Below are 27,798 nucleotides of genomic sequence, written 5' to 3'. Positions count from 1 at the left end.
GCACCCTAAACTAGAATGATCCTTTAAAAACAGACGAAGCAGTTTAAAAATATATATTTGATTATTTTTTGTTAGTCAATTGGATAAACCTTTCAGAATTGATTTTCAGTATTTCTGCTTCTCTATACATTTCTCATTTTTAGGTTTCAATATTATGCCAACAAAGGGTTGCATCCTGAACAGAATGATTCCTTTAAAAACAATATCAGCAGTTTAAATACATATATATATTTGATTCTTTTAGTCAATTTGATAAACATTTCTGAATTGATTTTCAGTATTTCTGTTTCTCTATACACTTTTCATTTTTAAGTTTTGATATTATGCACATAAATGATTAATAAGTTTAGATTTATTGGCAAGCACTTCCCAAAAGAAAGTGCTATATATTGCACACTGCAATAGTATTTGCATTGCTTTTAACAATTTTCAATGAATTCTTGTAGGAATTTTCTTCACTTGTTTACCTAAAATAATATAACAATTAGAAAATGCTAACTATTATATTAGTTTTTGTTATTTTCGAAGCATATTATATTTGAAAATTTTTATACTTAGAAAATGTTCATCAAAGCATGCATGTTAAATTACTTCCACAACTGCTATTTGTAATACTTTTCGTTTTTTCCTTTGCATATTGCTAATATGTAATTTTCAAAATTAAAAGACAAGGAAAGAGAATTGTCCCTCCCTTTCCAATTCTAACATTTATATGAAGATGAAAAGTATGAAGCATGAAATAATGTTCAGCAAAAGATAAATGAACGATGTTATATTTGATTAACATTAAAAGGACTAACATTAAAATCTAGTCAAGGACTAAGATAAAAATTTGAATTCAGAATACAATATACTTAGTATCACGAGGCATTCTTTTAATATTTGTAGTTAGCTTTGGCAGAATTCAGCATCTTAATATAATGCTTTAATAATATATTTATCAATTAACTGGCCATAGCAAAAGAATTTAGAGGAGTGTGAATAATATTTTTATAACTATTTGCATTTATCATTACAAATATAATGGGCAAAGTTATATTGACTCATAAATTTAAAAATATCTTATGCTAATTGACTTTTTTTACTTACCATCTGGAAACAATTCTTGTAATTCATCAATTGGGAATCTTTCCCTGACAAATAAAATTTTTTATCATCATGAATTATAGAGACAGATGTGAAAATATTAGTAACGGTATTACAGTGATTATTTACTATACTTACACACTGGATTCATCTGAGAGTCTCAAAGGATCATCTGGGTATAATTGAGAAGGTGAAGTTGGTCTATTCTTACCAAACCAAGATTCATCCACCCATATGGCAGATTCATCTGTTAGACCTTTAAAGAAATTCAAAGGAATTATTTTTATTGAGAAACTTATCAATTTTACAGTTTGTAAATTTGTAATTTTTTATCCAGCCTGGCAAATTTCTTTTTAATCTGTGCAAGTTGTACATAAAAAAATACTAATATTTTAAGTTTTAATGAATAAATTACAGATAAACATCTTAACTTAGATAATGGTATATCCTGTATACATCTTATTACAAACCTCTAACTTAAAGTTTAAAAATAACTTAAGGATATGATTTTAAATACTGTTTCATGGTTTACATGGTTTCAAAAATAATTAAGATTTAAAGTTTCTGTTAACACATCATTAGTGAAAATTTCTAAACTTTTTTCTCAAGTACTTTGTCTTAACGCAGGCTATTTTTCTTTTGAACCCATACTTGCACTTTTTTGGAGCCATATTAGCAAATTTTAGCTTATTTCATTCCTCCACCTTTACCTCATTACTAAATGAAACATTCTCAAATTTCAGACAAATTCCTTCAGAACCTTACTATGGTGGAATGATGTGGCCTACATTTTTTTATTATTATTATTATTATTTATTTATTTTTTCGAATAAATTTCCATCAATTTCTCCATTAGAATAAGATAAAAAAGGATTGGCACATACCTCTCCAATGTAACTGTACAATTTGTAAATTTGTATTTGTCCACTCTAATATTGTTGCTAATCCCCTTGGGGCAGGAAAGCCTACACCAAGCCCAAGAGACCTTGCCACACAAGTAAATCACTCATGTCATACTGCTCAGTCGACAGGTGTCTCAGGGAGATGCCTCTAAAATTTAGTAGGTGAGCAGGAGAAGCAGGGAGGGAACAGGCATACGAGAGGAAGGTCCTTTCCCCCATTGAATTCCATGCATCTAAGATGCCTGCTTCTGAATATGGCCATGGTCATTGGAAGAGATCTAGTTCTTTTACTCTGGAGTGATAGGCCTGATTGCTCGGCAGTATACCAATGGTGAGCAGGAGAAATTTTCCACACCATGTACATTTTATTTTTGCAGTGGGAATTTATTTCAGTTGGGCTTGAATCAGTAGAAGTGGGGGTAGGGAGATCACAAACTTTCCTTGCAAGATCATCAGCTATTTCATTACCATACACCCCAACATAGGATGGTATCCACTAGAGATATACTGATTTACGCTGTTCAAGCTCAAAACATTTGGATATGATATTCTGATTGGTCTTATCCATGATCTTAGGCCAGTTTTTAAGGTACTGAATGGAGCTTCTACTGTCTGTCAGGATCCATATGATGTCACCAGTCGAACAGACAGCATAACCAAGTGCTTTGCTGATGGCGATAAGTTCCGATCTGAAGACGGAGCAATGATCAGAGTTTCTAATGCTGCATCTGATATCTTTTTTAGGGGTTTTACTATCTACTCCTCGCTCTACCCTTATCTGATCTACTTCCATCTGTATATATCACAAAGGCCTGGGCAGGAATATCATTTATGATTTCAAGAGCCATTTGCCTGAAGAGTTCATGGTAATAGTTGCCCTTGACAATATTAGTCGACAATTCGTCACTGATGTTAACACGATTAAATAAAGTATCTAGAGCATTATGGCTAAAAGGTATAGATGTTTCAACATTAAAATTGATAAAATTCGAATTCCACACATAACTAAGTAAGACTCTAACATAATTACAGCTATCAGCCATTGTTCATGATTCAGTTGAAACAAACTGGTTCATAAAACTAGGTAGACCCTGACACCATAAGTATATGAATTGTATAGCTGTATGTATTGAAAGGAATGCATGATCTAACAATCTATATTTATATTTGGACCCATTTTCCTTCTAGACATGAATAAAGGTTACACAGTCACTTCAGCTTCAAAGCACATTTTAATTTAATAAGTTGATTATTCAAATGCAATCTTTCTTTCTGGAGAATATCTTTTTCTTAAATAAATGGGGTAGCCATTTTTTCATCTCTTGGCAAATACATTCTTATAAAAAAGATAGAGGGGAACTAACTAGATAACAGTATGGTTATATAAGCAATGGTTATAAAAACAATTATAGACAAAATCAAGCCAAACCAACAATATCTGGTGTTGAGAAAAAGCATCAAAACAAACAAAAAAAAACAAAAAAAAGACCACCTGGTAGTGCTTTAACAGAAAAATAGAGCTCATTTTATCTTCATTTCAAGTAATTATTGGCTGTTTTTTGTTAACACATTTCAGAGCAATAGAGCTACCTGAATTTTCAACTATGATTGATGATTGAAGAAAAAATGGGGTTTTCCTATTCTGAATTACTATTTGTAAAAAAGTTAAATTTAGAATTTATGATCTAAAATCAAAAAAGCTAACAACTTTCAAAGAAAGAAAACTTCACTACAAGAAGAGATTTACCTTTAGTTCAAATCTGATAGTTACAGATGTTAACACAAATATCCAAAGCAAAATGTGCTTTGCTAGCTCAAAAACTAACCAATTTTATTTGCAATCGAAAGCATTCATAGTGCAAAAGTTTCTCTTTCATCTATACCAGCACTAAAGAGTTTTGGTTACTAAATCATCTTACACATGAAGCACATCAAGTTAAATTTTTGAAATATCAGACAGACTATAGAAATAGACTACACACAACAAAAATATCAACATATAATTGTTGTGCTATAGCTGAAGCTTAAATCGTACTGGAGCCCACAGGAGCCTGGCTCTGGTACTTCTCAAGTTTTGCAAAAATCTCAAATGAGAGGGTTCTGACACTTCTTTTATGTAACTGAATTAAAATTTTAGGCAAAAAATTCTTTGCATTTTGAAAAATTTATTTTAGCAATAAGTCCGCCTTAAAAATCACTTCTAAATTCTGAATGCATGCCTGTCTACTTTCTTATGATCTAAAATTATGTACAACATGTTAATAAAATCAATATCTAAATTAAGATTAAAACATACAAAGGAAAGAAGATAAAAAAAAACTGCTTTAACAATCATAAATTAATATTCATTAAAAAAATCATTTACTAGTAATTGTAGATATTAGTATAAGTTCGTGATGTGAAAACAGAAGTAGAATTAAGAGATTAAAGAGATAAAGAATGAAAAGATATACCAAGATAGAAAAAAAAACTCCCATCTCTCCTCCCCATCTAACAAGGCTGAGATTATGAGAACAGTGGGGAAAAGACATTCCTCTGCAAGCGACAAGGTGGGGAAAGGTAAAATGGGAAAAACGTCATTTTAGACAAAAAGGTTATGTAACTAAATTTCCTTATAGACTCTGGTACTGTTTCTAGCATTATCATTAATCGCACTTTAACCGTTTTACCTTTTTTCATTGGTATGTTGGAAAAATTATCGTCTTTGTCCTTTAAAAAAGCTTATTAACTATTCATTCAGGTCATGAATTTAGCTAATGCTCAGCTGAGCAATGTTCTTCTATGAAATTGTAATTTCAGCCACAGCCTCAAATAAGATTAGGTCGGATATTTTATTTTAGCATGTAACAATTCATCATTAATTTAATAATTAATTTGATTTTTTAATTACTCAATATTTTAATTGATAATTATTTTATTTATTTTATTAATCACTACTTTAATCCTTAATTAATTTATTACTTTAATTATGTAATATTTTAATTAGCGATTATTTTATTACTTTAATTATTTTCTTATTCTAATATTTTTTTCCCTTCATTTTTTCCTGATGTCCTTTCACAGAACTCTGGCACTTCTAATCTTAGAAATTAAGCCCTGGTGACAACCCATACATTTACTGCGATAACAGAATTGTTATGCAAGTAGAACTTGTTGTTATACATAGATTTTTCTACTACTCGTCCTTTCCCTTCCGTAAATTAAGCACAGTCATCTACTTTTCAATTTATATCCTAACCTTCTTATTTTCCCAATTCTATGTATTCTTTCTCACTGTCCTGCATTCTGTAAACAAGATACAAAAAGATCTACAGTAGCAAAGAATATTTTGCTTTTCATCTCTTTAATCATGTAGCATTTATAGAATGGTTATTACTAGATCATTCTTCAATTTATATAACAAGTTTATTAAAGTAGTAAAGAATATAATCTTACAAAAAGATAAATTAACCCATGTTTGCCTCAAGCAGAACTTATACAGTGTTGTCTTTTATATAATATATATCAAAGGATTATCTAAATTTAAAATTTAGAATTGTTTTTTATATTTAAAAAAATCAAGCTTTACATCAAGTCCAGAAATGAAAACTACAGCTTCTATTGTTCCTAGTTTGCATGTTACTAGTTCTTTAAAAACTACTGTGGATTTTAATTTCAACTTTAGGTATATTTCAGTGCAATAATTCTGGACTTTTATATATAGAATTCTGCCCTTTTTTAGTTTGTCTGTTACATATTTTTACATTATTTATTGTTTGGAATGTATAAAAATGGTTTAAGCTCATTATATTAAATATATGTGCAAACTGTTTTTTTCTGCTATACAAACATTTCATTTTGGGCAATGGAAAAGGTGGTAGGTAACCTTCACTTCAGTAATTTTCATTAATAATGTGCAACTAATATTACAAAACCATTAATTCTTTAAATAGAAATGAAAAACATTAAGGCATATATGTTATTTAGAAGAAGAATCTTACTCATTTAAGGTTTACAAGGAATTAGGGTGTATACAACACCCTAATTACAGCACCCTAACAAATCAAAAGATTAAAAGATAATAATGAAATACAAACATCGGTACAACTCTGATATACGCCCTAATTTCACCAAATGTGGCGATATGTCTTTCGTGCTGGTTTTTGGCACGATTGTATGTTGTATGGCAACCCTGTTAACGTTGAAAAAGCTTTCGCTGGAGCTCGTTGGTTCGCGTCTGTGTCTCAGAATATAAAATGGTGGCAGTTGTTGAAGTTCGGCAAAAGGAAATATCATTACGGCCATCCTGTTCAGAGACAGTGGGTATTTGGAGGGTGGAAAGAGGGTCTGGGAAATTATTTTTAGTGGCTGTGCATGCTAGAAATAGGAATTTGTGAACCATAGTATGAATTTTCTAGATAGTGATTACATCGCGGCATTAATTCATGGTAAGTGCATTTTACTTTATTCTTGTTCTTATTTTGTAAAATGTTATGTTCATTGACTTTTTAGTATGAATTTCTGTCGTTATTGTTGTTTATTAATTGTTTGGAATTTATTTTAGTTTATTTTGTTGATTAGTGCAATTCGTAGATGTTTTTAAAAAATGAAACAGAATGCTGTGTACATGGTATTCTTTAAAATTTATTGTTATGTTAATTTATTAAAGCGAGGTGTGCGTAGTTCGTAGATTCGTTCGTTGCCTAGATTTTGCCATTCGTAGATGTTTTATAAGTTAAAACATATTGCTGTGTACATGGATTCTTGTCAAATATTTTTGGTTAGAAATTTTACGTGTTTGCTATCTAAATTTTTTGTTTTTGTTTCGGATTCTTAGCTTAAATTATGTGTTCAAAATGTAGTTTTTGCATCTACGAAAACCACGTTTTTAGAGACATTTTAGTCTTAAAGTTCGAAATGTAGACAAAAAATTTAGGTAGTAATATGGCAGCGTGGAGTTTCTTGCCAAAAATATTTGGCGACTTGAGGGCGCATATCAGAGTAGTTCCATGTTTTTGTTTTTGCTACCTAAATTTTTTGTTTTTGTTTTGGATTTTTAGCTTAAATTGTATGTTCAAAACATGGTTTTGCATGTGCGAAAACCGCGTTTTTGAAGACATTTTAGGCTTAAAGTTCAAAATGTAGACAAAAAATTTAGATAGTAATATGGCAGCGTGGATTGGCGAGAAATTTGGCCACTTGAGGGCGCACATCAGAGTAGTTCCCAAACTTCATAAATATAGCAATACTTCTTTGTTGTTCTGACCCTATTTCATAACAGAGCAAAGATTATCAATAAATCACCAACATATACTGCAAACTGTCACCAAACAAATAGCAGTCCTAACCAGGTTCACTGCTCATCACGTGAAGAAGTGCGAGAGAGGCATATGTTACTTTTGTAATTCAATCATATTTTCTGTCTTTTTTCCAAAACATTTTTTAAAATTTTGATTTACCAAGGAGTGAGAGAGATGCTATATCATTCTTCTAAGAAAAAAATCATTTTATCCTCCACTCAAATATGTAAAGATAGTCATGAAATAAAAGGAGCTGTAATACTAAAGAAGCAAAATTATAAGTGATCATGGTTAAGACAAATGGTTAGGAAGGCAAAAATTCACATTACATGAAGTTGCACCTCTGAAACAACTGAATTTTACAGATTAAAATTTCTGTGCAATTTTCAGATGTCTTTTACTTTACACAAAAACAGATCACTGTGTATAACAATCTGCACAATGCAAATTTATTTCAAGATATTATATGATATTATATAATATATTATATGATATTTGTTTCAAGCAAAAACAGATCAGTGTGTACATGGGGAGAACAACAACACAAAATAAAATTACATACAGATTTCTTGAAAAAGATAGATGTTTTATTATGAATGTTTTTTGCTTTTTTAATTTTATTGATTGATTAATTTTATTGCTCTTTTATAGAATTCTTTGTGCACCATCATTTTCAAAATAGCTCTTGCCTTTCATGCATTAGTTTAGCAAAAAATTAGTTTCAACTCATTAGCAGCTTTTTGGAGGACAGGAGAGTGCAAATAATCAGAATGTAACCCCCCCTTTTTGTTTCTTTCATGTAATTAACGGTTGTACTGATGTATGTCTTTAAGAAATAGCCCTACCTATCCAGCAAAGTAAGACCAATATGATAAAGTTTTCTTATTAACAGAGTATATAAATCTATAGTATACAATACTTATATTAAACAATAGGAAAAGTAACAAAGAAAAGTGTTCTTACCAATGCATCTAACTAAAACTTTAAATTGAACAGTGCAAGATCCTCTACCACCGGATTTTGTTGTCACTATAACATCCCCATACTGTGGCACTCTAACAGCTCCACATCTGGCAACAATTTTACTTGGAGAATGCCATTCTGCATACATTAAACATTCTACACCACATATTGTAAGACCTATGCAAATTAACAAAATGTAAAGAACATACCCAGACATAAAAAAATGAAAACTAGAGCTAGATAGCAGATACAATAGTAAATTTTTAAAAAATCCTTAAAAGTACAAAATAATTAACCCATTAGGAAATAAGTATTTAAATTCAAATGACAAAAAGGTACTTTTCTGTTATCGGGACCAGACTCAGAAATGGATGTATGTATGTTTGTATATGTGTGTGCACACACACGTACATACATGCCTATATATATATGTATGCTTGTGTATATACATTCATACATGAACACATTACTAATGCCATACATACATATCTGAATCCGGCCCTGGGAACAGAAGAATACCAATAAAAGTTCATAAAAAATTTCTAATAAAATAAGGTGATGGGGGTTAACATTAGACATAATACCGTTTCTTTTAGTATTTCAAAACTTTTCTACATATGTAGAGATTCTTCAGTTTTGAAGCTAGAAACATTAAAATTCAACAAGGCTTTCAGTTTAAGCCAAAAACTGCTAGTCAGATGTGCTACCAGTTATACCTTGAGTGCCTGTATGGGATAAGGTGATAATTTCTCATATCCTTCTCCACTTAAAAAATGGCTGGAAAGAAGATGGGATGCAGTTAGCTAAATTCAGGTGACTTATAATTCCACCCCATTTTAGTTTGCATGTCTTTACAGACATTTGATTTTCACAGCCAGAAACATAAAAAATCAACTATGCCCTCACATTTCCCAACTGCCAGTCAGGCCCATTACCATTTTATTCCACACTCCACAACAGCATACACAAGGATAGGTAATAATTCCACATATTCTTCCCCATTTTGAGGAGAGGAATGAGATCCAGTTGGCCAAATCCAAGCAGTTGCAAACTATCATCCACTACATTTTAATTGATTGTCATTGTAGACATATTAGTTTTTTCAGAGAAAGCAGCATGAGAAATCAACTATATCCTTGACAGAATTCAAATCATGGGCTAAGTCCTGTCAAGGGATTTATTGCTAGCCAGACATATTGTTGGTTACACCATGAAATCATGCATCGGAGAGGTGATAATTCTTTACATATACACTTTTAATTTACTAAAGGGTATTTATCTTAATTTTTACATCCCTTTTATAGCATGATTGATAATTTCTTTCCATTAAATAAATGTATGCAGATGCATTTATGAAAGCATAAGTATCACCCACTTAGCAAATCTCGCTGAGAAGTTCCAAGGTTTTCTCCTCGAATAGTTATTTTGGTTCCTGGTTCTCCTTCTTTTGGAGAAAGACCAGTTACTTTGGGTGGTTCCATGATATTTTACAAAACATACACAAACTCTGTTTCACCTGTTCTGTAAGAAAAAATTGCATACATAAAGACATATTAATAAAAAGACACATAAATTTTACTATTGCTGTGACATTTCTCACAGATGTATCATTAAGTAGTTCTTATTGTAATTTTATTTTTAATTACAATATATTTTACACTGATAATAAGAATAAAAGGTATTCATACAAGCTGCTTATTTTATTAAACACAAAAGTACCTAATTAAGACACAATAACACGCCAAACAAATACTAATTCAGAAGTCAAACAACAAAAATCAGCGCTATATTTTCAAATTTTTCACAGGACTAGTTTCGATGGTTTTACTGGTTTGGTAAAACCATTGAAACTAGTCCTGTGAAAATTTTGAAAATATAATGCTGATTTTTGTTGTTTGACTTCTGATTTAACAAAAGTGCCTACTAATAGTGATACCCTGGCACACTGGAGCCAGTATCTTTACAAAAGTCAAGGTCCGTAGAAAGAACAGGTTAGCTCACTTGGAGTAAACAAACGAAAAGCCAGTGACTCGTTCGGCTGTGACGTCACTGAAGTTCGCTGTAGCATCTCCTAATAGTAGTTTCGTATTTCCTTTTGAAATATTTTCTGTTTTTCATCGGAAAAGTAAAAATTCTAATATTTGGAGTTGAAACTTAACTACCTAAAATATTGTTTACTGTATAGAATAAGTTTTAATTATGAAAAGTTCCCTCAGTAATTTATTGTTTCACCAAAAATCTTCCAAACTTCCTTACAGAATTTGCTATTCAAGATTCAGCTGTTTATACCGTTACTCATTTTAGCTTCAACAGACTGAAAACCTACATTTCACAAGAACTGGAAAATATGTAGTGTAGTCAGAGCTTAAATTGTGCCGACTCTGGTACTTTTCAGTTCATGGGATAAATGATAATTCTAGCCGAAGCGCATCGGAGCCCTACATAAGAAGGCTCTGGCACTTCTTTCATGTAATTAACGGAACTACAAATTCAGTAGAAATTTAATCTCAAAAATTTTATTTTTAGCAGCAATAAAATTATATTAAAAATCGCTTATTAAATGTTAATTTACCTCTTTACATTTTATTGAATTATTTTAATAAATAATAATCAATTATTAATTAATGGTTAGATAATAATTAATAAATATTAATTGCTAATATTAATTAAATAATTATTTATTAATTTGATAATAACTAACTATTTAATTTTTAAATGATAAATGATTTTAATAGTCATTTTATTTATTTATTTACTCTTGTTCCTCTTTACTAATGGTCTTCCATAGGGTTCCGGCACTTCTAATTTTAGAAATTAAGCCCTGAGTGTAGCGATATAGAAGAAATTCAAATTAAGAATATTTATTCTATAAAGCTGTACAAACTTGTCCCTAATGTTTGGAATCTAATTTGGCTGAAATTTAAATTAATTTTTTGCTAAAGCCTACTTTCGGTCCAATTGTTTCTGCAGTACTTGCTTCATTTAGAAATCTTAGTTTAATAGTCATTTTATTTATTTATTTACTCTTGTTCCTCTTTACTAACGGTCTTTCATAGGGTTCCGGCACTTCTAATTTTAGAAATTAAGCCCTGAATGTAGCGGTATAGAAGAAATTCAAATTAAGAATATTTATTCTATAAAGCTGTACAAACTTGTCCCTAATGTTTGGAATCTAATTTGGCTGAAATTTAAATTAATTTTTTGCTAAAGCCTACTTTCGGTCCAATTGTTTCTGCAGTACTTGTTTCATTTAGAAATCTTAGTTTACTTGTGGCTTTTTTTTTTTTTTTTTTTTTTTCAGATGAACTCGCATGAGCTTTTCCTGTAATATATGATTAATTTTAATAGATTAAAAAAGAAATTGCATAAAATTATAAGTCGCTAGATTCTAAAACTTGTTTGTAATTTCTTGATGTAAAGCAGCAACAAGAAACATAAACAAATGAACTATTCAAGCTATAACTGAAAGGAAGTGTAATATTTAATCAGAAGACTCTTTAAAATCAGCAGCTGCATTATGTAATTCTATATATAAAAATTGAGACTTAATTTTAATTTAAATCTTAATTCTTTGAATTTTACTTTTTAGCAAAAATAAAAATTTCCAAAAATATTCAGATAGAAGATGTTAACTTTTTATATAAAAAATGAGTAAGATATTAAAAGAATAGTTGCATATCCTCTATTATGTTTTGTTATTAATATTGTATATTTAGAATTTTATCTTTTAGGTTTCTATATTTATTTCACTTATGTATTATATCTAATTTATAAAAAAAATAACAAAATGAAACATGTCATTTTCTGAATTGTCATCCTCATTTTTTATTTCAGAGAAGTAAATCCTAGATATTAATAGGTGGTGTGGTGTGTGTGATTATGGCAAAGCCTCGAGGGCTATGAGCCTGAAGGGAGGGATGCCTTCGTGGGGGACTTTCTAAGGGAAACTGGCTCGTATACTCGTTACACATGGGGAAAACTACGAAAACGCCCATGCAGCCAGCCCGTTCGGGGGATTCGAACCTCGGACCGAACTACCAGTGTTTAGCGACTTTACCGCTCGGCCGCTGGTGGGCAGATATTAATAGGACTGAAAGCTGTATGTGTTTGTTTTGGTATCAAAAAAGAAATATGTTTATATAATAATTTAAATATTACATTTCATTTAGCATATTCAGCTTAACCATTCTATGAATAAAAAAAATTAGAGTTATCAGTTTAGTTGTGAAAAAATATTATTCATACACAGATAAATGCATTTAACAACAACATTATGCAGTTTATCATTATTACCAAAGTCCAACATTATGCAGTTTAACATTATGCAGTTATCTTAACGTCATTTGACTGTCATCGTACTTTCTGTGAACACATGGAAAAAGGGTGGATGTTTATTTAATATGATGACCTGTGTACAATATCCCCACAGACATAATGATTACATTCGTAGATACTAGCAAAATATAATTCTGCAGGTAAATTTATATAATTAAATGCAAAATTCATCAAATCAAAGTCAAAATTGGTACTAAATTTTAAACACTACATTCAACAAAATCTTAGTAAATATGGATCTTAATTTTATAAATGAAATTTTGTATGAAATATATCATGGTGCACTGTATAGTAATGGAATGCAAATTTTAAAATTATAATAAATAAAATATTTGCTTAAGTTATATTATTCATTCATAATACAAATCATAACAAATTATAAGTACAGATAGAAAATGAAATTTTATATTTTACAAGAATTTTAACATATTTGTTTTTTAAACGTTTCTATATTCTTAAATCATACATTTCCTAAATTTTGATTGCATTTAAATGCATGCTGTGTATTACTCTGTCTTCAAATAATATGAAAGAAAAAAGCCTTAATAATTAGAAAATTAATATTGCTGAAGGAACTGCTTTACTATCTTTGCAAAATTACTGTAACTAAATTATCCAGAACTGATAGCCTTAAGTATAATAATACAACTTAATTTGCTCGCCAAATGTATTGTGGACTTCTAATATGTTGCTTTCTGTACTCTGTGGTGTTGTTAGTCCTTCTTATTGCTTACATGTACCCCGTGTATTAATGATATTGTATTTCTGGCATGTACCATATTAACAGTACAATAGGCTCAAATTCTAAGTAATTGAGAAGGCCCATCAGCTGAACACTTGTGGTTTGACTTCAATTCCTGGAGAAAAGGCTGGTTGCATGGCCATTTTTCCATGTGTAAAACGAGTTAATTAATGCAGTGAGCTACATACACATAATTTAAAACTATTTAAACATATTTATATGCATCTGTCACAATTCACAACAATATTCAAAACCGTTGGCATTTAAATACACCTAATAAAATGCATAGAAGTTTCTATATATATTAATGAATAAATTAATTTAAGTAACCCGAAAATTCAAAATAACTTGCATCAAATCAAAAAAACACTATAAGTTTCTATACCTATGAAATAATACATTTTGCTGATTATTTTTTATTTTGCCTGCATTATTGGTGCATAATGCAATCGCGCAGTGCGTACCACCATTATACTACATAAATTTAATTATATTTGAGAGAAAAAAAAAAATGAATGAGTTTCTACAGTCGCGCACAAGCTCACATTCAGCTTAAATCAATGCAAAAATCTATGTTGATCTGAGGAGAGAAAACTTCAGTGACATCACAGCCAATAGACAGCGAGAACGCATTTTCGTTTGTTTACCCCAAGAACTTATCTTGATGTATGTGCCAGCATCTTTACTTTGATATACATGAAGGTTTTGGTTCCAGAAACACTGGTTGGTCTGCATAAAATTCTCAGCATCTTTATGAAGACATATTTATGACAGTATCCCTAATAATACTTGAATCATTTTAATGCAGCACAAACTCAAAGATCCGGAATAGATGGAGCTTTGGTTATTCTGGATTTTAGATCATCACTTTAGTAAAATGGGTACTCTTCTGGGTACTTTTCCGTTTCGCCGGCAAATCTCGCCAAGCAGACTTTATTGGTGACAACATACAGCATACACATAAAAAATGTTAACAAATGTTAGGTCTAAGAATTTATTTTGAAGGCATAAACATTTTAATATCATTTAAAATTTTGTAAAAAGCCAATAAATAAAGACAATAAATTTGTAAAAAGACATTAATTTAAGAATTTACTATACTTTCATGGTTCAACATCCTGATTCGCCAGTTCATATCACGTGACCCCAAGTAATCTCATCTCACATAAACTACGCTACAAAAAGCTAAGGCTGATCTTTGGAATATGGTAACTGGTAGTTTGGCGACATTTTGGAGGCGATAAAGGTTATTACCTAGGACTTTGGTAATAATGTGAGAGGTACTCAGTTCTGATTACGCATTATTTTGTGTAAGGGAAATGAGAGATCATCAGATATGTCATGTGACATTAATGGACGAATTACAGTTCTTTAATCGGAAAAGGGGGGAAATCTGAAAATTTTGTATTTAGCTTTATTCTGTGTTGTGTGAAACAGTGTTGGTTAATTTTTGGATCCCATGGCCCTAACTAAAGTGAATTCGAAATAGGTATTTAGTGGGATTGAAAGGGGTAGTAATAAGTGTTTCTTTAAGGTTGTGCGAGATAGAAGTAAAGATGTTTTATTAAGTTATTTATTTTACCTGGTACCTTGCTGTGAACTATAAGTATGATTTTAAAGATCCTGAAACAGAAATAAGAAAAGTTTATCGGACACGTAATCAAGATTCTGAAGAAGATTAGGTAAGTTAGTATTTTTAATTATTTGAGGATATTATTTTTATGCATTGTTCTAAATGCAAGGAGTAAATAAAGTAATATGGTATTATTGGAAAATTGTTACTAGCAATGATTTAGTTTAAAGTAATTAGGATTGTAAGCTAATTTGGTAGTATTCCGTTTTGAGGGCCGTAAAAAAATTGCAGCGAAAATGTATGCGCAAAAGCGCCAAATCTAGCAAACGCGCCCATTTAACCGTGCGCCAAATCTAGCGTACGCGTTGATTTCAGATTGCGTAAGTTTGTATAGTTCTATATTTCTTAAGACAACATTGAAATACTAGTTTAATTTTTAAATCCTTTTTTTGATTTTAAATCCTTTTTTGATATCCTATGGATTTAACAATTTGGGAATTGCCCATGACGAAAAGTCGGCAATAGAATTTTGGGTAAAGTGCAGAATCACCCATTGCTTGACGCGTTTCTTAGAATTGCACATACTCGGTATCCATGTGCACATCGACTTATTTTCACTTAAAAAAAAAATCCCAGAATTGCACAAAAATGGCACTGCGCACACCCTTGACTTTATCTATGTACACATCGAACTATTTTCACTTAAAAAGTAAAAGAAAATTGAAAAAATCCAATTGTTTTTACCCTTGTAAAAACTGCAAACAAATAAGTGAGCGATTCTGCACTTTACTGAAAATATTTTCAAAGAAAAGGCATCTTTCATTATAGAAAATTATGTTTCAACAACCAACAAGATGAAATTATGCTTTAGCGATAAGTCGGTAGCGAAATAGCGATGCAGGCATCCATTCAGTTATGTTTAGCAATTTTTATATAAATTATAATAATGAAAAAGTATTATATGAAATTAACCTTTCATCTAAATTAAAACATCAATCTTAGATAGTTATTTACTATTATACTTCCTTTCTTGCCGCAATTGTTAGGGTTGCCGCAATTATTTTTGGCAGCATTGGCATCAACAATAGTTTGGCGATTTTTTACGGCCCTCGAAACCGAATAGTACCGCTAATTATTATTAATTTAATGTATGTGCTTATTTATATTTTAAGTAGTGTTTTTGAATTTAATTATATTTTAATTAAATGATAGTTATTTTGTGAATTTTATGTTTGTAGGAATTTGGTATACGTTTCAGTGGAAGTAAACGTGCATGGAAATAATTTAAATATTTGACACTAAGTATTTGTAACCAATTGTAATGTTTGAGGTATGAATTCGTTGGTGACGTTTATAATATAATAGATAATTTAGAGGTAAAAGTTTTTGGATATTTTATTTATTTTATACGTGGAAATGTTCATCTTTGGAAAGGGTATATACTTTTTTGCGATCAGGTAATTTCGTATATGTTTTTTTTACCGGATTTAAAGATTCACAAAATTTTCATGCATTTTCGTGAAATTTTTCTAATTTATGAGAAAAAAGCAGTGTACATGGATATAGTGAAGAGTGTGCGCAATGCCATTTTTGTGCAATTCTGGGACGTTTTTTTAAGTAAAAATAAGTCAACGTGTACATGGTTTAGTGATATTTTAATTAAATGATAGTTATTTTGTGAATTTTATGTTTGTAGGAATTTAGTATACGTTTCAGTTTAAAATAACAAGAAAAATTTCCTTTCTGGCTTACAAAGTCTAGAAATGAAGAAAATAATACCGAGCAAAAGAAGGAAAGTATGCCACAAATGCAGTTTTTTCCCTCCACTAATTGAGATTCTCTGCAGGCATATCACTTTCAAACCTGCTGGCTAGGGAGTGGTGTGGTGGCCAGTGACACTGAATAAATTAGCATATTCATGTTGACCAAGATAATATTTTCAAATCTTAAGTGGTTCTGATGGGACTAAAATTTTTCTATGTAATATAAAGAATAAATGCAGCCACAGAATTCACAGAATTTTTTTGCATTTTCGTGCAAATTTTTGTAATTTATGAGAAAATAGCAGTGTAGATGGATAAAGTTAAGAGTGTGTGGAATGCCATTTTTCTGCAATTCTGCGATTTTTTTTAAGTAAAAATAAGTCTACGTGTAAATGGTTTATGTGCATGTGCTATTCTGAAAAATGCGCAAGGAGTTTGCGATTGTGCACTTTTTCCCAATTTTGCAGTTAATATTTGTCATGATTAAGCAGTTTTGTTACATAAAATTTCTAGAATAAGTGTAATTCGGCTAGTAGATTGTTGGAAAGAGTGTTGAGTAAATAAAAAAAAACCGACGAAAAAAAAATAGAGGGTTGCTGTAGCAGATAGAGTTAGATAAAAATAGAGTTGGTCGCCAAATTTTCGCCAAAAAATCGCCAAGTTACCGTAATCCAAAGATCAACCAAAGCTAATTCTCTCAGTAATTATCTACATTAATTTCAAGTTAAATCTTAATTTGGAATACAAGTTTAAATGCAAGAATTATTTCAATTTGTTTGAATAGCTTACTCAGAAATTATGTAAAACCGCAGTGCTTTACTTCGCTAGTGCATTTTCATTAGAACTGATGAATTTAACCCTTGATTTTGCCTTTTCTATATTTTCACCTTTGGGTGAGAGATGTGATTGCATCCTAATTAACTTAATTACTGCGAATAGGCATAAAATTGCACTATGTGGTAAAAATTCTATATAATTGTACACCAGTATTAAAAGAAACAAATCTGATAAGAAATGGCTGCTACTTGTTTTGAAAATGAGGCGTAAAAGGTTACCAGCGAGGATATTCTCTTTGGCATCAGTTGTACCATTATTGGCAACATTATCGCCTGTGCCGGCAAAACGGAAAAGTACCCTCTTCTGTTATCAGGACTGGATTCAGAAATATATACACATGTACATGTATACATGTGTATATGTATGTATGCATATACACACATATGTTCATACATGAACACATAGTTGCATACATGAACACATATATGTCCGAATCCAGGCTGCATTTATTCTTTAGATTACACAGAAAAATTTTAGTCCCATCAGAACCACTTAACATTTGAAAATATTATTCTGGTCAACATGAATATGCTAATTTATTCAGTGTCACTGGCCACCACACCACTCCCTAGCCAGCAGGTTTGAAAGTGACATGCCTGCAGAGAATCTCAATTAGTGGAGGGAAAAAACTGCATTTGTGGCATACTTTCCTTCTTTTGCTCGGTATTATTTTCTTCATTCCTAGACTTTGTAAGCCAGAAAGGAAATTTTTCTTGTTATTTTATTTATATACTTAGTTACTTACTGAATAAGTGGTCTGAAGTTTCCAATATTGAGCATTTGTATTTCAAACTCTATATTGTATCATTCCTTTCTCCATTTATCAGTCCACCAGCAGCCAAGCGGTAATGTCGCTAAACACTGGTAGTTCGGTCCGAGGTTCGAATCCCGCGAACGGGATGGCTGCATGAGTGTTTTTGCGGTTTTCCCCATGTGTAACGTGTATACGAGCCAGTTCCCTTAGAAAGTCCTCCACGAAGGCATCCCTCCCCTTAGGCAGATAGAACTAGTGTGCTTTGTCATAATTAAATACACCACACCACACCACAACATCTCCATTTATCAAAACTTTTACAAAATGTACTTCGTACTTTGGTTTAATTTTTTAATGAATCCAATAAATTATAGTTCCAAAATAAAATAGTATGTTATATGTAAATTGTTGAATAGTTCTGACTATAAGACTAAATAAAAATAATGGCTCAGAATAATCGATGTCTAGTTACTCTTACATTAACATTGTGTAGAAACCCACAGTTGTGCTAAATCATAAAGAATATTCTACAGGGTATCTCAAAATAATGCATAAAATTTTGAAAACTGAGTACCTCACTAATTAAAGCATACAGGTACACACTTTTTTGTGCATAATATTGTACTGAAAAACATCTTCAAAGGTACTATCACAGTCATGGGTCATAATCAAAAGAAGAAATCAAGTAAAAGGATACCATGGCCAAGGGATGATGATAATCAAAAGATTTCGAAGGGGCTATACGACCCCCTTCAAAATCTCAATCAAGTTTTTAAGCCCTTTCCTATCTGGGCAGCACATGAAAGTAAACTATGAATTTTTAAAACTTATGCATAATAACTTCAGCATGAGTAATGACATACTAATTCAGTGTATGATTAAATGCTTCTATTTTATTCATAATATGGAAGGATTACAATAAAACTCATTATATAACAGTTCAAGAGCATACACTTTATAATACATATTTCACATAAAATCAGTAAGTTTATAATATTTATAAATTTATATTATATAATATTTGATAATAGTCTGCATAAGGATTCATTCTTCAGTATTTATTTTTTAATGTATTTATTGTCATAGCATTTAAATGTTTCTGCCGTGCTGAAGTACAAACCTTTAGAACACTAATTACAACAAATATTGCAGGATTTAAAGCATTTTAATGCTACATAAAAAAAGAGGGGAATCCTGATTTCCTTAATTTTATATAGTTTCAATACTGTAGTCAAAAATTTACTACTTTCATTTAATTTCCAAGTGTATATTCATAGCACAAAATTACACGCAAATTTTGGCTGATCTTTAGAATATGGTAACTGGTAGTTTGGCGACATTTTGGAGGCGATAAAGGTTACTACCTGGGACTTTGGTAATAATGTGAGCAGTACTCAGTTCGATTACGCATTATTTTGTGTGAGGGAAATGAGAGATCATGGGATATGTCATGTGATATTAATGGACGAATTACGGTTCTTTAATCGGGAAAAAATCTGGAAATTTTGTATTTGGCTTTATTCTGTGTTGTGTGAAACAGTGTTCGTTAATTTTTTGATCCCATGGCCCTAACTAAAGTGAATTCGAAATGGGTATTTAGTGGGATTGAAAGGGGTAGTAATAAGTGTTTCTTTAAGGTTGTGCGAGATAGAAGTAAAGATGTTTTATTAAGTTATTTATTTTACCTGGTACCTTGCTGTGAACTATAAGTATGATTTTAAAGATCCTGAAACAGAAATAAGAAAAGTTTATCGGACACGTAATCAAGATTCTGAAGAAGATTAGGTAAGTTAGTATTTTTAATTATTTGAGGATATTATTTTTATGCATTGTTCTAAATGTAAGGTGGAAGTAAAGTAATTTGGTATTATTGGGAAAATCGTTATTAGCAATGATTTAGTTTAAAGTAATTAGGATTGTAAGCTAATTTTTATTAATTTAATGTATGTGCTTATTTATATTTTAAGTAGTGTTTTTGAATTTAATTATATTTTAATTAAATGATAGTTATTTTGTGAATTTTATGTTTGTAGGAATTTGGTATACGTTTAAGTTGAAGTAAACGTGCATGGAAATAATTTAAATATTTGACTCTAAGTATTTGTGATGTTTGCGGTATGAATTCGTTGGTGACGTTTATAATATAATAGATAATTTAGAGGTAAAAGTTTTTGGATATTTTATTTATTTTATACGTGGAAATGTTCATATTTGGAAAGGGTATATACTTTTTCGCGATCAGGTAATTTCATATATGTTCTTTTTACCGGGTTTAAAGATTCAAAAAATTGTCATGTATTTTAGTGAAATTTTTCTAATTTATGAGAAAACAGCAGTGTACATGGATATAGTGAAGAGTGTGCGCAATGCCACTTTTGTGCAATTCTGGGATGTATTATTAAGTAAAAATAAGTCGACGTGTACGTGGTTTATGTGTATGTTTATTCTGAAAAACACGCAAGGAGTTTGCTATTGTGCACTTTTTCACAATTTTGCATTGAATATTTGTCATGATTAAGCAGTTTTGTTAGATAAAATTTGTAGCGTAAGTGTAATTCGGCTAGTAGATTGTTGGAAGAAGTGTTCAGTAGATAAAAAGAAAAGAAACATGTCTTTACTTCGTGAAGACAAAATGGCGGCGGGGAAAAAAAATATAGGGTTGCTGTAGGAGGAGAGTTGGTCGCCAAAAAATCGCCAAGTTACCATAATGTAAAGATCAAACCAAATTTTAAATAAAATGATACTATTCAGGAACGGCATCTTTATCTTTCATTTACTTCCAAATAATATGAGAGATGTAAAATTTAATTTATGTTTCCTTGTTTTGTTCTATTTCGGAGAATTACAGTAAGAGTCGTGTTTTCTTAGTGGCATTCCTCCTTGTTATATTCTTGCAAATTTAACAACTTACATATAAAGAATCGGATCAAGAGAAAGAAATTAAACAAAAAAATAGCATTTCAATAAATTTAATCAATCTTAAAATATCAGTAATATGCACTTAAACAGAGTATCAAAATTTGTCACCAATAAAAAAAAAATTGCCTTTCAAAACATTTAGTTTTATCAATCATAAAATATAATTTTCAGTAATATGCACTTAAACAGAGTATCAAAATTTGTCACCAATATGCCATGAAATACTTTACGTACAACAAAAAGAAGGCGTTTCCCTTAAAAAACGTCAACTAAAGAATGATAACTGAAATGAATAAAAAATGTTGATAAACCACATGCTGACTTCCATTTTAAATGCTGATGGACATATTTATTACTTTCATTAATACGAAATTACACTCATCTTAAACTTCAAATGCTTTCATCCTTTTAAACACAAAAAACAACAACTGCCATGTTTTAGTCTTTTAGCTTGCCGACGGAAGGATAATAGAAGCATGCCATTTGTATTTCGCCAAAATATCCTTGAAGAATAGCATACATATAGAAGGCTTGCACTGAAGTTGTTAAAATTACTTCACGTTCTCCAGATTAAAATTCCTTCCAGCATCTAAAGAATTAACTAGAGAAGTGAAAACTATAATACTTCGTGAAAGCGAAAATGAAAATAATTATGTGAAGTTGAACCTCTACCTGATTATTATCTTTATTTTGATATAATTTAGTAAATCGCGCTTGGCAACAGTTGAGTTTTTACATCTACGCTTTCGAGTTTGTTCTATAATTTTATTTTTCGTTTTAAGTAATGAGAATAATGACTTTTTGAGATGTTTTTCATGAGTATTTAAGAACTGATGAGTGTTATTTTATGCCATTTATGTTCTGAGTATTGCTTTGAGGTGTCAAAGCTAAAACTAACACTTAATTAAACTGTTTGTGTTGTGACGAGATGTCTTTCATTGGATAATTGATTGTATACTCATTTTCCATCATAATTCTTCTGATATCGAAGGTAAAACGGGACATCTGGCGTCCGCGTCAGGACGACGGCTGCATTTTTAAGAGTGAGTGAAAAATATTTTTATATTTTCTTTTATTCTTTGCGCATTATGGATATTGTTTTGAAAGATAGAAAGCAACTTAGAAGGTTGTTTACTCGAGCATGTAATGCTTTTGATGAGGAAGAAATCAAATTAAATCGTGCTGATAAAATTAATAAATTAAAGCTAATTGAAGAGAAAGCTTTATTAATGAAAGCATGTGAAGAGAAATATAAACATTTGTTGTATTCTGAAAATATTTCCGATACCGAAATAGAGAAAGCGGTAGATGAGTCAAATATGTATATTGATCGATGGAGATCTTTAAAACAGAAGCTAGAAACACTAGTGAGTGAACAATTATCTTCTAAAAATGAAAATTTGAACATTGTTTCGCAGCCGAACACTTTATTACGTTACCCAAAAATAAAATTACCTACTTTTGACGGTAGTGTACGAAATTGGCTATACTTTTGGGGTCAGTTTCAAAAAATTGATGAGGACATTAATATCGATTTTCACGATAAAGTTTCGTATTTATCTCAAGCAATGGGAAAAGGCAGTCCTGCTGAAGAATTAATTAAGAGCTATTCCCCAGGGGGTAATAGTTACGTAAAAGCTTTAAAGCAGCTGAAAATGCGTTTCGGCAGAAAGGAACTATTAATTCAGATATATGTCAGAGACTTATCAGTATTAGTTCTTCAAAAACATAACACTTCTAAAAATTCATTAAGAAAATTTTTCGATCAACTTGAGAGTAAACTGCGATCACTTGAATTATTAGGTGTTACTAGGGAAAAATATGCTGCAATGATTTTTCCACTAGTTGAATCATCATTACCCGAAGAAACTCTTGTTGCTTGGCAGCGCTATAGATCTGCTCATCGTAGAATTCGAGAAGTGAATTTAGATGATTCAGACGAAAGTAAAACTATAATTGAGAAAAGTGATGTAGAATGCATTTTAGAATTTTTACAAGCCGAAGCTGAAGAACGCATTTTTTTAGCCTCTCAAAGTTTCAACACATCGAAACCAAAAGCAGAAGTAAAACATAATCTTTCCTATGACAAAAAGGTAATAGAGAACAAATGTAAGAGTAGAAAGTTTTCAAATATACCTAGTGCAACAGACCTTCTAACTTCATCTCAAGTATCAAAACAATGTATATTCTGTTCTAATTCACATTTTTCTGGAGACTGTCTAAAAGTAAGAAAAATACCTTTAAGGCAGAGGGAGTCACTGGTTCAACAATCTCACAAGTGTTTTTTATGTTTGAAATCTGGACATTCAGTCAAGGATTGTAACTTGAAAGCTGATTGCTTGTATTGTGGTAAAAAACACCATATTCTTCTGTGTAGTAAGATGCACCAAATAACTATGTCAAAAAACGAAGAATCACCTGAAGTTGAAAAGAAAACTGAGATTAGTGCTGAAGTGGATCAAGCTCTTTCCAATTTATCTTCTACTCCGGACGTAATGCTTCAAACATTCAAAGTTATAATTAGAAGTGATGGGAAAAAACGCGTCGCAAGAGCTATTATCGATACTGCTTCACAGCGATCATATTTATTAAGAGGTACAGCTAAAGAAATGAACTATGAACCTCAGAGTTGTTAATATTTATAACACTCTTTATTTCGAGGGAAGGACTCAGGGATATGCAAGCATGATGTATACACTTTATATTTATCGAGTGTGCATGGGAATTATAATTGCAACTTTAAAGTTCTTAGTCAACAAATTATTTGTAAGTCAGTGCCACCTACCGTCAACAAGCTTTGTCTGAAAGAGTTAGCAGCCTGTAATATAAATATTGTGGATGATTGTCAAAATCCTATTGAGATTCTTATTGGGGCTGATGTAGCTGGAAAACTCGTGACAGGTGGTCGTCGTGAGTTGCCTTGTGGTCTCGTAGCTATTGAGACCAAATTTGGATGGTCAGTTATGGGACGAATGCCGAATACTTCGAAAAGTGAGCTTTCATCATCGTTCTTAGTTACATCCTTGTTATCTACTGTGGAGACCATAACAGATCTATGGACTTTGGACACACTTGGGATCACTGACCCAACAGTCAAGAAAAACCAGACTGAACTGCAAGAAGCTGCTCGGATACATTTTCTAATTACAGTTCGTATAGTCGATGATCGTTTCGAGGTTGATTTGCCCTGGTTGGAATATCATCCACCACTAACAGACTATTTTGACTTAGCCGAGAGAAGACTGAATAAAACTGTTAAACGTCTTAAAATCGAGTCCAATTATGAAGCTTATGGAGATGTTTTCAAGGAATGGCTAGAAGGGGGAGTAATTGAAAAGGCTGATAAAAATTATCAAGGGCAAGTTCTTTACCTTCCTCATCGAGAAGTTATCAAAGAGAATAGCACTACAAAACTCCGACCGGTATTTGATGCTTCGGCCAAAGTAAAGGGATTTCCTAGTCTTAATGACTGCTTAGAAAAAGGCCCAAATCTAATAGAACAGCTTCCGAGTATTTTAACACGCTTTCGAAAAGAAGAGATTGGTGTTATTGATGATATACGAAGAGCCTTTCTTCAAATAAAGTGTTTCACCTACTGATAGAGAATTTGCGGTTCTTATGGCTTGATAGTGATGGTCAACCGAATGTGTACAGGCACTGCCGTGTAGTTTTTGGTGTAGCAAGTAGCCCTTTTCTTCTAAACTCTACTATTCAGCTTCACCTACAAACTGTTTTAGAGAAAATAGAAACCGGTGAATCCTTATATACGAAAGGTGTCATTCAAAAACTTATGCATAGTTTTTATGTTGACAATTGTGTCAGTTGTGTTAAAAATGAAGAACTCAATCTTTTTATTAGTGTATCAACTGAGGTAATGGCTGAGAGAAAATTTGAGCTTAGAGGGTGGGAGTTCAATGATATTAATGCTGATGCATCTGCTGATACAAATGTGCTCGGTTTAATATGGAATAAAAGATGTGACACTCTAAGAATAAATACTGGTAGTATAAAAAAATTATGTTTTGAAAAAGTGACTAAGCGCTTAATCTTATCTACAGCTCATAGATTGTTTTATCCTCTTGGTATGTGTTGTCCTGTTATCCTTATTTATTTATCCTTTAAGTTATTTATTGTTATCCTTTAAGTTATTACTTCAAGAAACTTGAAAGCAGAAGATAACATGGGATGAAGAAGTTGATAACTGTACGAGAACTACATTTTTAAAATAGTTGAAAGATCAATATCTTTCAACCATTTTAAAAATCTATCTGGAAAAGATCTATTTTCCAATATATTTTGGTTCAAGGAGTACGAGTGAAAATACTTCAATACATATTTTCTGTGATGCCAGTAAGCATGCTTATGCCGTGGCTGCTTTCATTCGTATAAAAACTTTTAATTCTACTAAAGTACAACTGATACAAGCCAGGAGTAGAGTTACACCAACTGGAAAAGAAGAAACTACTATCGCGAGATTGGAATTACTTGCAGCTACTATAAGCGTCTCGCCTTTCGTCCTCAATTTTGTCTGAGATACAGAGTGAAGAAGTTTACTTCTGGACTGATTCTTCTACTGTTTTAGCCTGAATAACGAGAGAAGAAGCCTGGAGTGTATTTGTCCAGAATAGGGTGAAGGAAATAAGAAGACTAACAAATAAAGATTATTGGAGAGATATTCCTGGTAGAGGTTGTTCAGCTCTCTCTTTATTGAAATCTCAGTGGTGGTTAGGTCCAAGTTGGCTTTACTTGCCTGAAGAAGATTGGCCTAAAGGTGACTTAAATTTAGATGAGACTGAGATTGTTAGAGAAAAGAAAAAGAGCATAGTTTCTTCTGTAACAAAATGTTTAGTTTCTGCATGCTTGGTTACCAAGAGAGACTGGTATTACAGATATTTTTCCCAATACAAAAGGATAGTTAATCTAATTGCCTGGATCCTAAGATTCACCTCCAATTGTCAAACTGAAAAAACAGTGAGAAAGCATGGAAACCTTGATTCTGATGAAATTTTTGAGGCTGAGAAGTTATTGATCAAAATGGTTCAAGAAGATTGTTTTGTGAATGAAAAGGATGAGAAATTAAGAACTTTCAAGGATTAAAGTGGAATTCTCAGACTAAAAACTAAACTTACCTTTCATGAGGATACAGAAGACTTTAAAACGCCAGCTATTCTTCCATTCAATCATGAGGTTGTCAAGAGACTAGTGCGATACTATCATGAGAAAAATGCACATGCTGGTACTCAAATTTTAATAAATATTCTACGAGAGAAATTTTGGATTCTGAATGCTCGTAAAACTGTGAGATCTATCATCAATCAATGCACAGTGTGTAAAAGATTTTCTGCAAAGAACCTAGAAACTTGTACTGGGGCTCCTCCAGAAGATAGATTACGAGAAGCAGCTGTATTTGAAATCTGTGGAGTTGATCTTGCGGGACCAGTAATCCTGAAAGGCAACAAGAAATCTTGGGTTTGTTTATTCACCTGCGCTATTTATAGGGCAGTCCATTTAGAGTTGGTTGAATCGATGTCTACTGAGAGTTTTCTACTAGCTCTAAGAACATTTATAGCTCGTAGAGGACGGAGCAGAATCATATACTGTGACAACGGAACCAATTTTGTTGGTGCTTCAAATGTACTTCAAGACTTAAACTGAAAGCAAATCACTGAAGACACATCTATACCACCAATTCAGTGGAAGTTCAACCCACCAACTGCCTCCTGGTGGGGAGGCTGGTGGGAGAGATTGATAGGAATTCTTAAGAAATTGCTGAGAGGAGTATTAGGAAGAGCTTCGCTAACTTCTGAAGAAATGAACACGACTCTCTGTGCCTGTGAAGCAGTAATTAATTCCCGTCCATTGACATATATAACTGAAAGTGATGCTACTTTAATGCCTTTAAGTCCATCTCTATTTCTGCAAGATAATCAAATAAGTGGTGTTCCAGATCTTGATGACATTGGGCATAAAAGTCTTAATGAGCGAGTCAAATATAGAGAAAACTTGCAAAAAAATTTGAGAAACAGGTTTAGATCTGAATATTTAGGAGCCATTATTCAAAAAGCAGGAAACAAAAAATCTGTGAAAGTGAATATTGATGATATTGTATTGATAGGAAGTGATAACACCAAGCGAATCAATTGGCCATTAGGTAAAATAATTCAGATTCATCCAGGAAAAGATGGAATTACAAGACTTATGAAGCTTAAAACAGCTAATGGACACTTGCTAAGACCAATTCAAAGATTGTATCCACTTGAAGTTTCCAACGATGATCCCATTATTGCGAAATTTTCAACCGCGAAAGTGGGAGATGAAACCTGTGCAAATTCTTCCTTTGATAACGTGTGTGGACTTGAACCTCAGATTCAAAAGACTAGAGCAGGTCGTACAATCAAAGTACCTAAGACTTATGAACTACTTATAATTTTCTTTTTTGTAACTTATAAACTATTCACAATTTTCTTTTGTAAGTTAAATTTTTGAGGTAAAAATATTAACTTAGGTGGGAGGATGTGAAGTTGAACCTCTACCTGATTATTATCTTTATTTTGATATAATTTAATAAATCGCGATTGGCAACAGTTGAGTTTTTACATCTACGCTTTCGAGTTTGTTCTATAATTTTATTTTTCGTTTTAAGTA

At 31.5% G+C, this 27,798-nt stretch overlaps 1 protein-coding gene across 2 annotated transcripts in view; it reads right to left on the bottom strand.

Moving 5' to 3' along the window:
- Sec5 (exocyst complex component secretory 5) overlaps positions 1-21,714 on the bottom strand; it is a 67,150-nt gene extending 45,436 nt beyond the window's left edge. The window contains exons 1-5 of one of the 2 annotated variants that reach the window (XM_035369461.2): positions 21,388-21,714; positions 9,606-9,746; positions 8,231-8,407; positions 1,225-1,342; positions 1,090-1,133 (exon numbers count right to left, since the gene is read on the bottom strand). In XM_035369461.2, coding sequence (XP_035225352.1) covers positions 1,090-1,133; positions 1,225-1,342; positions 8,231-8,407; positions 9,606-9,711 — 445 coding nt within the window. In that variant the 5' untranslated portion in view covers positions 9,712-9,746; positions 21,388-21,714. Of the gene's footprint in view, positions 1-1,089; positions 1,134-1,224; positions 1,343-8,230; positions 8,408-9,605; positions 9,752-21,387 lie in introns of both variants that reach the window. The other variant, XM_035369460.2, reaches the window with a different exon arrangement.
- Positions 21,715-27,798: the final 6,084 nt, after the last annotated feature.

This window comes from Stegodyphus dumicola, chromosome 6 (genome assembly GCF_044657685.1).
Source record: "Stegodyphus dumicola isolate Sdum_Otavi_A_Nest chromosome 6, ASM4465768v1".
NCBI classification, from domain to species: Eukaryota; Metazoa; Arthropoda; class Arachnida; order Araneae; family Eresidae; genus Stegodyphus; species Stegodyphus dumicola.
The sequence above is the reverse complement of the archived record's forward strand: the minus strand, read 5'-3'. Positions and strand labels throughout refer to the sequence as shown.